The 13,592-nt window shown below is 43.0% G+C and overlaps 2 protein-coding genes across 2 annotated transcripts; both read right to left on the bottom strand.

Moving 5' to 3' along the window:
• Positions 1-36: 36 nt before the first annotated feature.
• sytl4 (synaptotagmin-like 4) lies at positions 37-10,564 on the bottom strand. Its single transcript, XM_083686011.1, has 17 exons — positions 10,461-10,564; positions 8,183-8,358; positions 7,669-7,884; positions 7,280-7,389; positions 6,859-6,973; positions 6,574-6,699; positions 6,236-6,347; positions 5,875-5,980; positions 5,626-5,723; positions 5,352-5,441; positions 3,833-4,011; positions 3,136-3,238; positions 2,458-2,619; positions 2,234-2,336; positions 2,014-2,122; positions 1,708-1,916; positions 37-1,335 (listed from the first exon to the last, which is right to left on the bottom strand). The coding sequence occupies exons 2-17, from the start codon at positions 8,299-8,301 to the stop codon at positions 1,181-1,183; spliced, it is 2,112 nt and encodes a 703-aa protein (XP_083542137.1). The 5' UTR covers positions 8,302-8,358; positions 10,461-10,564; the 3' UTR covers positions 37-1,180.
• A 955-nt stretch (positions 10,565-11,519) lies between these two features.
• trmt12 (tRNA methyltransferase 12 homolog) lies at positions 11,520-13,568 on the bottom strand (the record flags this gene model as incomplete). The annotated part of the gene is given in 6 exon segments (XM_083686909.1): positions 11,520-11,602; positions 11,605-11,651; positions 12,400-12,533; positions 12,829-13,015; positions 13,171-13,340; positions 13,463-13,568. Coding segments are annotated over 5 exon segments (483 nt in total). The 5' UTR covers positions 13,203-13,340; positions 13,463-13,568.
• Between the last annotated feature and the right edge of the window lie 24 nt (positions 13,569-13,592).

The raw sequence follows: 13,592 nt of genomic DNA, 5'->3' as shown, positions 1-13,592 counted from the left end.
TGCCCCCTTGTGGCTGGGTGCTTAGCTCAGAGGGCAAAGCTCTGAAATGTAGGCCCTGTCCAGAAACAATCTCTACCCCTTTACTCCAGACACTGTATATATCTGAAAGGATTGGATAGGTATTTCCAAGATGGTAGTCGCTTCGTAGCGTAGTTTAATAGATGGAAATATTGCCATTTTGCCCAATACTTTATCCAATACTCTCAGATCTACACTAGAGCAACGGACACGAGTATGAGAAGAGAGAAAAACAAGGAAAGAAGCAGATAACATCCCCTGGTAGTCAGATTTGGTGTGACAGAGCGGTCATGCTCTGATAGTTGGAGAGTTTGTAGAGGTAGACCTGTTTTTCAGGTCTATGATTGATGTTGATGTATTTTTAGCAATTCATACCGTCTTACTTCTTCTCCCTTACCGCACAGGTAGAACGAATGTGGACGATTACAGGTTTAGTCATTTCATTTATTTATTAGATGAATAAAATATTTGATACAGCCATAGTAAAAGAAAACTTGACTCACTTGGACCCAAGTTACAAGACAGACAATGACATTTACATTCAAGTCTATAAATAATGCGCATTAGAGTTGAAGATTAGAATATATCTCCTGTGCTTTTTGTGCAACTTTTTGTGTAATGTATTTACATAAATATATTCATTTACCACAAGCCTGACATCCCATTATCACAAATGATCATGAATCATTAAACAAGAGGTGATGTTGTCCAAAACTGGACATAATTTTAATTTTTTTTAAAGTTATATAGTTCTAGTCTTTATAATGAATGGTGTGTGAGTGTTGTTGGAATTTCACTGTACAGAGGACATTTGTGAGAAAAAAAATCCAAAAGAAAAATCAATGAAACCAAAGTTTGTAAATAAATACCATCTAAACGTTTTGGTTAGTGCCGCTTGTGATTTTGAATAATAACATTTGCAGATATAAACAACCTCTAGTATACTGAAATTCTAAAATATGAAATGACATCTTTCCTTTCTAAAACCTGCATATTTCAGGCTAACATTTTTAACACACTAAAAAACATTTAAAAAGCATAACAGTGTGGTGCTGGTACTGTACACAGCTGTAGAAGTGACTCTTGGTTACAGAAGACTATGACATAACTTTAGGGTTCGCACTGTGTCTACAGCTTCTCTCTCGTTTAAGAGTTGGTGTCCTCACTTGCTCTTGTTCTTGTTCTTGCCCATAGAGCAGCGCAATGGAAGAGTGCCCTCTGCCCATGAGTCAGGGTACTGCATCATCTTCTGCCAAAGAGACACCTCCTCCCCCGTGGAGTCTGCCTCCAATTCCTCCTTTCCGACCTTCAGTGTTCCTGAAAGAAAGGACATGGAAAGCACACAGTGGAGTGAACCTAAAAAGAGCATTTGGCGCAGAAACAATCTGTGATATTGGGGATTTGACTGCCCTTTTAGGTTCTATTCAGTCTGTTGTATTCTCTATGGGTTCAGGCTTAATTAACAACACCATCTTTCAGCTCTTCGACTCATAAAGTAGCTTCACCATGAACCCACTTTAGCTCCGGTATAACCAATTATAACTGGGCTAGAATAGTAAATATTGCTTTTAACACATGCAAAATGTTTGATATTAATGTTGCCTATTGATTTGACCTTACAGTCCCACCAGTCAAATCAGCCAGTTTTGTGGTTGTTACCAAGTAATCATGTACGTCTATGGTTGTTACCTGTGCCCGTGCTGAGACGAACTCCTCCCATGAAGTCGTTGCTGGACAAGGCCTCCCTGTCCCACACAGTAAGCTCCAGATGCATCTCCCTCAGCTGCTCCAGGCTCAGGTCTTTGTAGACAAATGTGTGGTCGTAGTGAGGGTTCAGAGTTTTCTTCACTACCGGAGTCTTCCTCTTAGTAGACTTAACCGTGGCTGTGATCAGATACCTGGGTTCAAAAACATCAGGAGTTTATAAAACACTTAGAATAGCCTATTAAAAAGAAAGTGCATGTGAGGAATAAAATGTAACACCAAGCCACTTACCCTTTCACAAAGGAATCCGACACGTCCCCTGCTTTCATTGCCGTCAGGTTCTTGGCCTCTTTGATCAAGACATGCAACTGCCCTCCCTCCTCAGTCTTTGACTTCTTGCCTAACAGGAGACAGTACTGTCAGAAATAAAGACTCCCAGGGATTTGTTTCAAGTGCAGACACAGTCGACTGAGCCCGCCTGTCTGTTCCCCAGTTCTGTCGACTCTCCTACCTTTGGTCGTATCTGTGGGTGGCTTTTTGGCTGAGACGTACTTCAGGGAGATCACCAGCTCCCCTTTGTATTGAGCGAAGGCAGAGGACTGTGATGGAGCCGTCTACAGAGAGGAGGAGAGAAGCTAGCTGAGGTAAACCCACTAACCCAGGTGGAAACAATATGCCATATACTTCAGAAACACATTATGTACAGTAGGCGTGACAGGGACTACTCAGACATACTTTCCCCAAGAGCAGCACACACTCCTCGTGGGTGGAGTCAAGGTCCCTGCAGTCCAGCGCCACCTCCACCTCTCCGAGGAAGGTGTTACGGCTGAGGCGACCATTGTGACAGACGGAGATCAGGAGGGAGCGCGTCACCAGCTCGGAACGACTGATGGAGTACTGGCGAAGAGGAACAGATGAGGAAAGGGTGCATGGCTGATTACTCACCCAAGGTTTGAGTTCTGATGGTTCTGTGCACTCTGATAACAAATTAGGGCACCTTCATGAATACTGTAGCACACAATCTGATAACAAAACGTGGGTGTCTAGATAAGTGGTGAAAATATTGGCATCGGTGGCTTCAGCCCACAATTTTTGGGGCACTCAAGTCTGGCAATTCAAACCCTAGTCTTGCCTAAAAACCTCCTTTTGTGATAAACATTCCTCTCCTTCAGTCTTTTATGGGAGTTACCTGGTCTATAAAAGGGCAGCAACATCAATATTTGTTTGTCTTTCTCGAATGGCGATAAACATTCCTTATCTTGAATGTCCGTATCAATCATACTGCCTAGTACTGAGGGTACTGCTTATCTGCCTAACGACAGCCTTTGAGCAGGACCAGTAATCAGAGATGAGTCATCAGTTTTGGATCATCAGACTTCTGCATCTAATTCAGACACAGAGATAGACCATTACCTTTAGGGTTTCATTGTAGGTGGGGCTGACTGTGTTTCTCTTAATACTGGTTTTCTTCTTGCTCTGGCGAGACTTGTCAGGAAGGAGGTAACACTTGACATACCTGCAGGACAGAAACAAGAGGAATCTTTTTTTCCCCCCAACATGCCTAACAACCAGTAATGTTCCATCTGGAACTGCTATACTCTACAGCTGAGCGCCCACATTTCCTGTCTAATGATGGGAAAAATACGTTGTGTTGACTTTCAATTTCCTGTGAAACACTGGTAATAACCTCCGGGAACTAAGAGCATTACACCAATGAAGGATGTGAAATAAACAACCAGATTAGGGGGAGTCTCATATTCTAAAGCACTATTCATTGACACTCATCATGAAAAGATGAATAGATTTACCAAAGCCTATCGGCAGACGAAAGTGTCTCCGCCGGAGTGAGGACTACTCTGCAGGTTGGTAATGACAACAGGATGCATCACAATAGTGTAGAAAAAGGAATAATGGAATAAAACTGGATACCCAGTACATCCTACTGCTTTTACCTGTCACGTGTTATTAGATCAGTGCAGAATAAGGAGAGGAGACAAAGAGGAGGCTACTTTACACTATCGGGACGCATCCATGTTTTTCATACTGAGGTAACTGAGCCTCTGGACACACATGCTTACACACACACATGCTTACACACACACACACTCACGGGTTGGTGCGTTGCTTTGTGGCGTCCCCGTTGGCCAGTCCATGGCACTCCTTGATGAGGACGTTGAGTGTCTGGCTCTCCTCGTCATAGGTGACGGAGAACACGATGTCCCCGCTCACCTCCACGCTGTCATAATCCCCTGCTTCACTGTAAATACTCATAAGACTGCCCAGTGTGCTCTGTGGAAACACACACACAATAAATTATCACTTCAGTCAACATAGAAACTTTGGCTGTTGTCAATTGACCCAGTTTTTACCCACTGCACATTTGGACAGATGACAGTAGTAGCTTTGTGGGTTGAAATTGGCTTTGTGGGTTGAGGCTGAAACCTGACCTCATTACAAATATCATCATCTGATGTGCATACAAATGCAAATCAGCTATATTATCATAATAGGTACCGTATACTGGCTCTTTTGAGAGTTTCCTTGAGGACATTTATCTAGTTTTTATCTAGACATTTATCTAGTTTCTGCAACCTCCAGTGCCTTCGGAAAGTATTCAGACCCCTTCACTTTTTCCACATTTTGTTGTGTTTATAGACTCAATTTAAAATGGATTGAATTAAAAGAATTTTCCATCAATCCACACACAATACCCCAGAATGACAAAGCGAAAACACGTTTTTTGAAATGTCAGTAAATGTATTACAATTCAAATACAGAAATACCTCATGTACATAAGTATTCAGACCCTTTGTATGACGCTCTTAAAATAAGCTAAAATGTCAAACAAATCACTCAATAAGTTGAATTGAGTCCATCTTAATGCAAGGATAATAGTTCATGTAATTTTGGAATTAATATCTTTGTTTTTATAGGGTCTCTGATTTGCATAGAAATCAAATTACACACTGTGTAGATTAGGATGTCACTACCAACTCAGCAAATTTCATAATTTTCTCTTGATCCTGACAAACATACCCATAACTTGATGCAGCTACCACTATTCTTCACACGAGAGATGGTGCAGAAACTGCACTGCATGTGCTGGATTTGCACCAAACTTAATGCTTTGTAGTAAAACCAAATAAACACATTCCAGCCATTTTCTTTGCTGTATCACTTGAATTCATTGCTGCAAACACAATTATGGAAGTGCCCCCTGGGCCTCAATTCATTCAAATGCTAACCAAATAGCAGCTGAAACTAACTAAATAACCCAACCATGCACTGGGATGAGAGCCCATTGTGCTCTGAGAGATAATCATAGGTTGGAAATGTTGCATTTACCTCAACACACAGCTCTAAACACACAAAGGAGCCAGACACAGTGAAAGTCAAGTTGTGTCAACTTTGCCTGCCTTGGGAATATTTTGTGCTTGAGCATTCGTTACCATGGTAACTTAACTAACCAGGTATCACAGATCTGTAATCATGACACAGGATGTCCTGAATTGTTTGTAAAAGTTGTCTAGCTGACTTATCTACTCTGCTTCATGAAATATCTCACAAGGGACTTTGTGCATCAACTACACCAATGAAAATGAGATCAGAGAGGATCAGAATGTGCTTACCTTAGAGCCACGAAGACTTGAGTGACTTGAGGCCACCGTATTTCTATGGATGCTCACCAAGTTATCAATATCCTCATCCTCCTCCTCGTCCTGCAAACAGTAAACATTTGTAAATCCTGAAAAAAGACGCCCCTGCATCTCTCAACTACACTCTCCTTGGCAAGTTAGTTTCCCTAGTGAGGCATTCCTAGAGTGAATCTCTTGAATTAACTTAATTTATTCAAAATGTGTACTGTATAAAGTCGCTTCAAGTTGCGGGGGGTATAAAGCTCACCGGCGCATTGAGGCCCGGCACAGACTTGCTTCTATCTCCCATAGAGCCCTGTGAAGCCGCATCCCCTTCCCCACGCAGGTCCAGCACTGAGGTGAACTCTGAGAAGCCACACAGAGACCAACCATCAGGTGTTTGAAGATGAAGCCAGTGATGACACATTCACTCACTCCAGCAGGCATGAAATCCTTGGACAAAAGTATGTTACTAGGGCCTGGGAATACTGAGACGACTGAACACACAAGGCTTTACCGGGGGGCTTCTGAATCCGTCTGACGCTCTTCTTGAACAGGCTGTCAACCTCAAGGGAAGCTGGGGAAGGCCCTGGGCTGGGACAGGCACGATTCACCACAAGGGCCTAGGGAAAGCAGGTTACAGTCAGGCAACAGTAGAGTACTGCATGTATTGGCTGTAGGGAGGAGACTCATATTCCTTTTTTGGGTCAATTCCAATTCAGTTCAGCCCATTGTGTGGAATTTCTGAATTACCCATTATTATAAGTCGGTACAAATAATTCCATTGTTTTCATAGACTTTTCAACGAATGAATCGAATCTCATGAACTGAACTGGAATTGACTCCGGCCCGGACTTGATAGCTGAGTGGCCTCTCACCATGTCTGCATCGGAGACGGAGCTGCGGATGCTGCTGTCTGCTTTCCCTGGGGCCGTCAGACTGGACACACTGGACCCTGCTGGACTGGACCGAACCGCCATCTTCTCTTTCCTGGAGGACAAACGCCGTTCCAAGATGTGCAAACATGACAATGTCAATGTCAGTCTGATTTGCATGTGGCGCTACCATATACTACATGTGTACTTAATTTATGTATTCATCCTTTATTTACACAGATTATCCTATTGAGGTTAAGATTCTATTTTAAAAAGAGACACCTGTGCCAAGAAAGCAACACTCCATTCCAGGTTATTGCCCTGTTTGGATGTAGACTGACCTGGGTGAGACAGGAGACCCACAAGAGGACTCAGTCTCGGTCTTGACACTGCTCAGACTGGTCTTCTCTAAAGACTCTGTGTCGCTGCGCTGCACTTGATCCTTACACTCTGGTTCGGAGACCTCACTGGGCAAACCGTGACACAGGAATGAATATGCCATCAACAGTTATTCCGTACTGGATTAAAGTTCAGTATTCAGTCAAGTGTCCATCCCCATATTAGTCGCAGCTAAATTATTTAGTTTTTGACATTAGTGTCAACCCCCAGTGGTGAGGAGGACTCACGCATTGTTGGTGGCTGCCAGGTCCTTCAGTCTGGGGCGGGGTACAGGGGCCAGCTGGCCGGTGTTCATCTCTGCGCTCTTCAACAGGACCTCTCCCACTGTCCCTCTTTTCCTCACTACAACGGGACAGTTACTCACGACAACAGCTTAGGCATGGCAGTTTAACATGCTGCAGAGGCTTTCATTAGATAAGGAATATGGGTATATCATGTTTACTTCTGATTCAATCTAAAGGTGATCTGTAAAACACAGACATAAAAGCTATCGGAATGTTAGCCTCAGGAACATATCAATGTTACAATTGAGTTGCGATTCTCTTGTTTCAGCTAATGCCAGACAATAACATACCAGTCTCAACAAGAAGTGAGTTGTTTATACATTTAGTAAGTCAGAGTGTGCCCGTATCCGTTTCCTGTACTCACGAGGAGGCCTCTTTTTGAGGGAAGTTTTCACTAAGTCGTGCCCAGGGGTAGTGGAGAAGCGGTTGACGCGCTGGTCATAGAACCAGTCTCCCGTGCTTTTCTTTAGATCCCTGGAAGAAATAACATCGCTACATCACCACCACATTATAACACCATGAACTCGATCTCACCTGTTGCAGATCTATTGTAAAAAAAAAATAAAAAAAAAATAAAAAACAGCATAAAGTTCTTCCATTGCCATCTCATGGGTGCCATAGAGTCGGGTATTTATAAATGAATACAGCTACAGCTTCGTAGATGAACAGGAGAATGATTGGTAGAGTCACACATCATTGAAATCCTAACGTAAGGGAGCGGTAATGATAAAGGGGATAAAGGGGGACTCTTACGCCTCTTTGTCACACACACTGCACAACCAGGATCCGTTGAGGCGTACTGTGCGGCATTTTCGGCACACTTGGTGTTTACATGCCCTACACTGGCTGGAGCCGGCCGGCAGTCGATCCAGTGGCTCCTGGCAACGGCCACAGCTGCGTTCGCTGTACTTCCCACTGCTGCGTTTAGCCCCCTTCCTCCTGATGTCCAGCAGCTCTGTCTTCAGCTTCCTGAAACAAGGGAGGCAGGAGGAGGTTGGAGATGTGGTGTTTTGACATACTACTGGGGTATCCACCTCAGTAGCCTGAAGTGGATTCCTCTCCTTGCGTCCTTTCCTTCATCTGCCTTCTACAACAATGTGAAAGAACTGGATAGGTGAGAACAAATAGAAAATTCCCACTCAGCAGCCATTGTACGGGTTTCACCTGTGCTGTCATTTGCATTTCAAGTCATTGCAGATGAATGAAAGGAGGGGAGACCACTTCAGACGACTGGGATGCAGCCTCCGCCTGCGTGTTGTGTTCTCACCGGACGCGCTGCTCCTCGGTCTGCCTCAGCTCCTCGTCCCTGTGGAGCACCTGCAGGATCAGCTCCCGCTCCGAGTCCGTCAGGAAGGCCACGTTGATCATCTCTGCAGCCTGCGGCATCCTCCCTCATTTACAGCCAGGCTCTCGACAGCCAGGTGACCCTATGACAGGTCACTCCTGCTCAACAAAAGAGAAGACCAGGCTTACCACAAGACCTACCTTTTATCATGTGAAATTATTCTCATTCAACTCTCTTCAACTTCACATCTGATATAACATGGATTCAAGATGGAGGAAAGCTAGCTGACAGATGCAGCTTTGTCCCCAGCTTCTGTGCAGTTTAATGGAGAACGAAGCACCATTGACAAACCACAGCCAGTAAATGAGCCCACTCCACTGCCCCCCATATGGTGTTCGAACAGTGGAGACCCTGCGGTGAGGGGAAAGGCCAGAGACAGGCAGACAGGTAAGTAGACAGTGATGCAGTATTAACAAAGGGAGTGGTAATGGATAGAAGAAGGAGTGACCTTTCCCTCCCTATTCCTCTGTGAGCCTCCATGCAGAGAGGCTGCTGCTGCTGCCAGCCTGTCAAGCACCCCTCACTCTGCCCTGCTGGAGCTGGGTAATTAGGGACATGAAACTGGCAAGCAGAGACACACAGAGGACAGCACAGTGCCCGGCGCAGAGCCAACAAACTGAGATGACCCCCGCAGGCCAGAGAAGACACCTGGGAAAAAAATCCTCCTGCCAGCATTTCACACCTAGGATGGACTGTACTAGTTCTTCAGATGGATTATCTCAGCATAGTTTCCCTAAACTACCCACTTACGTAAAGTTACTGTATATTTATCAAAACAGATTTCGAATGTCCTTTAGTTTGATGGCGCACAAACGTAAATCAATAGGTTGGCATTCGTATTTCTTTCTGACTGTCAGTCAATGGTAAAACTATAACATGAGGGCATGGGAATATAGTCTCTGCCTAGGCAAATCTTGTTTACACTGGCATACATATACTCTAATTTTCCAAATACTAATTATGACTAATAGGATCCAGGATCCTTGTGGTTTTGTATCCCATATAGGGAGCCTCTGGCAGGGTGAAAGGTGGCTGAGAGGAATGGGAACAGGAAAGGCAAAAACAACATGAGCTCAGCAGCGTATTGCGTGGTTCCCACCCTCTAAGGACACAGAGACTCGGGTGGAGTGCAGTTGTTTAACAATTTATTTAATCCTACCATCAAGCTTGTCATCACAAATGGATCATGTTCCAATCTTGTGTTGTTGATGAAGTGGATGGAACGCCAAAAAGGAATTGAAATATGATCAATTCCTTTTTTTTATTTTTATTTTTTTAAGATCCTGTTTCAATCGAGTGGCCCTACAAGGCCACTTGCACAGGGACTGAGGTGACCTACTGTGTCAGTGTCACTCATGCAGAACAATTTGATTACAGCTTTTCCTCACTGTTTGAACACTTGAGGCCAGTTGACTCACGCTTGAGAGGGGCGAAAGACCTGTATCACAGCTTGGTTATGTAGAAAGCACTCTACCACTTCAAGGAAATAGCGCATGCGTCTATCAGGGGACCGACAAGGCAACACACACTGCACTTGAATAATCCTTAGTATACCACAAGATTAAAGAGAGAGAGGACAATATCAACAGAGCTGTTCAAGGGCATCGGATTGTGTGGCAAAAATAATGTTGAAACATGACTTAAAATGCATTATTCAACAGCGTACCTCAACAAAATGCATGACCTCTTTTGTAAAAAAAAACTAAAACAAGAGGATAATAAATTATCTAGGATTCTATATATTGCATTTAGCAGCCAAAAGTAAACCCATACAAAACGCCATGTTTCATTAAAGAGAAGGGTAACATAATTATCACCACTCAATAAAATGACAAGACATCAAAATGAATCAAGGATGTGGGAGAGACACTTTGGAGCCACAACAGGATTCATTTTATCGATTTACCTGCCCAGAGCGTGCGAAGCAAATTGAACAGCCACTTTATCACGATGCACCTCGATTACGGCATTGTTCCCAAATTCTAACTACCAGGACTGACTCGCCTGGAAATACGACTTTGTAACGATGTAAAAACAATGCAGTAATGAAACGAGGAAATTATTTAATGCAGACAAATCCAATGGAAAGTATCTCACTTAAGGAAAAAATACTCAAAGTTTATATGTAAAACAATTTTGATTGGAACAACATTTCAATACAACTTTTGGATCAGAATGGATCAAAACAAACTCAATTTACCTGCTCAATTTACGTTGCTTCCGATCGTCGTGACTGTTTCCACAGTCTGCCTCCCTATCTCCGCTTCCTGAGCTCAAACTGTTGACTTTCGGCGTTGTTCTAATCCCGGAAGATATGGAAACTTTGAGAGTGCAAGGCAGTAGAGCTACTGAAGTTTTTCCGTGACAGGTGCATTTCCTGGAGCCTATTTACCTCTCTCGGAAAATCTCCGAGGGAATGCTCATTCATGTTCAATATGCAATTAATCAAAACAGGCGAGATGTGAAAAAAATAAATAAAAAACACAATTATGGTCCGCAAAATAGCACTGAAAGCAAGGGGTGTGTAGACTTTTGCAAGCAGGTCTTTGCCGTTTTCATTTGTAATAAATTATTGTTTCCAGTAAGTAAGTGTCCAGTAAGATGTGTTGATCAGTGGGAAAACAACTTAATGTAATGTACATGTATTTCAATTCCTGGCTTTGGGGCAACAAAAGGTGACTTCTCTGTACTTTCTATAGGCACTGTACCTCAACTGTTCATTGTCATCACTTTCATGGAACAGAGATGAAAGCATAGAAGAATACAGTTGAAAAGATCAGTTCATAAACCATATCACACTTGATGATGGAATGGCAAAATGCAGTTTATCCACAATATTTACAAAGAGCAGAAGAACCAATTTTCACAAAGTGAAAATCTCAATGACACTCCAGGATCTTGCTTTGCATATTATACATGGAAAGGGAAATCACAATTCCTAGTGATTTTTCTGACTGGTCGAGCTTAGTCATAGGCCTGCCTGATGATATCTCTACATATAACTAGGCAAATATCTCTCTAATCCTGCTACGCTTCAGAGAGATGACTCTTCAGAGTGCCCTGCACTCTAAGTCCAGTATGATATGATGGATGTGAGGTGCATGTTATTTGATGTGTTCAGTTTGCTGGACACCAGTCCTCATGGTTGTCCAGTGATGTCCTGCAGAGGCAATGTAGATGGCTGTGTCATCCGCCCATGTATGGCAAACCTCTCTATCACTCTTCTTAGGAGTAGCCATCTCTTGGTCCCCTGGAGAAATCATAGCTGCTCTCGCAATGTCAGAAGAGGAAACGTTGCAATCTGTGGTGGTGAGGTAGCATTCTGGTAAATGTGCAATATGTTCCTCTTTTCAGCAGTCGACAGGCAACAGGCCAGTGCTCACTTGCTGTTCTGCTTCTTTTTTTATTCTTTTTTTATAATATTCCAAACTGTTGATTTTGGCAAGCCTAAGGTTTTGATGATGTTTCTGCTAGGTTTTTTTTCCAGCCTAATAATGGCTTCCTTGACATTCATTGACACCTCTTTGGTCCTCACATTGACAAACACCAACAGCAGACTCCAAAGGCAAACACAAAGCCTACAATCAATACTAGACATTGACGGCACAATTATGCCTGCACAAATGATGTGACGGAACACACATGACTAACGAGAAACACCCTGTCCCATTACTTTTGGTGCCCTGAAATAGGGGGACTATGTATACAAAGTTTTGTCAGGATCTATACTTTAACCTCATAGTAATTGTTTGATTTCAATGCGAACCTTTGGAGTGTAGAGCCAAAAGAAAAAAAAGTTCTCAGTGTTCACTGTCCCATTACTTACGCAGGGCACTGTGCAGTATATTAGCACTATATCATCATCATTAGAACAAAAGGCATTTGTTGATTGATTGATTTTATTTTGGGGATCACAGATTCATACAGAGCTACAGTCCTATGTCCCAGAGGAATACACAGACAGTGTGAAACAGTTATTTCCACTGTGGTCCTCGTTGGGAAACACATAAGACAGACAAAACACAAAAATGAAATATTCGATAAAACAGCCCAATTTATAAACTTCACACCAAAATGGATAAAAAACAACAATAAAAAAGACCACTATTATGTTGTTTGAAGGGTAAGAATGAGTTTACCTGATCCTGTCTACATATGTCACCCAGCTGTCCTCTCCTAATAGCATGGTCACCAGCGGAGTTCTGAAACCATCACTGGAGATTCGACCCATCTGAGGCAGGCGCTCTGCATCCAGCTGGCCACAACTCTGGGCCTTAAACAGATGCAATAACATATTGTCCAACGATCATCACAGTTTGGCACATAACCCCCCCCCCCCTCAAATGTGACAGTCGAACAATGTGTTTGAGGTTTATGAAGCTAAAAACAATTGTACACAGTGAGAACAGATGCCATAATAAAATGATGAAATGATTATCTGCATTACTATACTCCATTGGCATGACAGCAGTTCATAGAAAACCAGAACCCCTCTGTACTGAGGAGGGACTGCAGATCATGCTGTCCAGGTTTAATATGCATGCAATGAGCTAAACCCTATAACCTACCGACTGTCTTCCATATCGGCTGAGAGAAAGTTTCCTCTTAACAGAACCAAATCTCTGGCAACTATGGGGAAGATCCTCTCTAAGACCCTCATTCCAACTCTCGCCACAGGATTCTAGTAGCTCCTGCAAGATTTTCACCAGTATCACAGCATGACCTTCCCCTCTCCCTCTTTGACAATTGAGAAACCTGTTACAAGAATAAAACAAACCAGACAACAGTTTAGCCTATGTGTAGATCATTGTGATTATAATAGTGATATTTATTGATGAATTGATGATGATGATGATGATGATGATAGAAATTGACTTCAATTTGGTCATCTTCTCCATAGCTGCCATTACCTGTATCCTAACAATTTCACAAGTGCTCCCATGGGCCACTCTTGTTTTGGAAACTTTGTAGACCCTGATGTGGTAGGCAGGATGGTAGCACTGGCAGGGCCACTGTCCCATCAAAGTCTCTTCTCAAGCAGAATCTCAGGTCCAGAACATCTTGTTTCTGCAGATGTTTCCTTTGCAAAAATAAAACATTGCACAATGATGATGGCGGTCAGTAGATACCTAGAATAATTCTAAACTTCATGCGATTGATAGTTCCTACTACTCTATATATGTTAGCCAGCTAGCATCTTACCTGTACTGTTGTGCATGACTTTGCAGCACCTTAACAGACGGGACACCATCCATTTTCTCCAGAGAGAAATGTTTAATTCGAATAAGGCGGAATCACATTAAATAATAGCAGCTGTAGCCTATCATATTAG

This window comes from Argentina silus (genome assembly GCF_951799395.1).
Source record: "Argentina silus genome assembly, chromosome: 15".
Lineage (NCBI taxonomy): Eukaryota > Metazoa > Chordata > Actinopteri > Argentiniformes > Argentinidae > Argentina > Argentina silus.
Note: the sequence above shows the minus strand (reverse complement) of the source record. Positions and strands in the feature narration are given on the sequence as shown.

Coding starts and splice junctions, on each gene's coding strand:
- sytl4 (XM_083686011.1), bottom strand. CDS start 8,301: ATGCCGCAGGCTGCAGAGATGATCAACGTGGCCTTCCTGACGGACTCG. Junction 2,620..3,135: donor CCTACAATGAAACCCTAAAG/GTAATGGTCTAT, acceptor CCTCTTCGCCAG/TACTCCATCAGTCGTTCCGA. Junction 2,123..2,233: donor ACCCACAGATACGACCAAAG/GTAGGAGAGTCG, acceptor GTCTCCTGTTAG/GCAAGAAGTCAAAGACTGAG.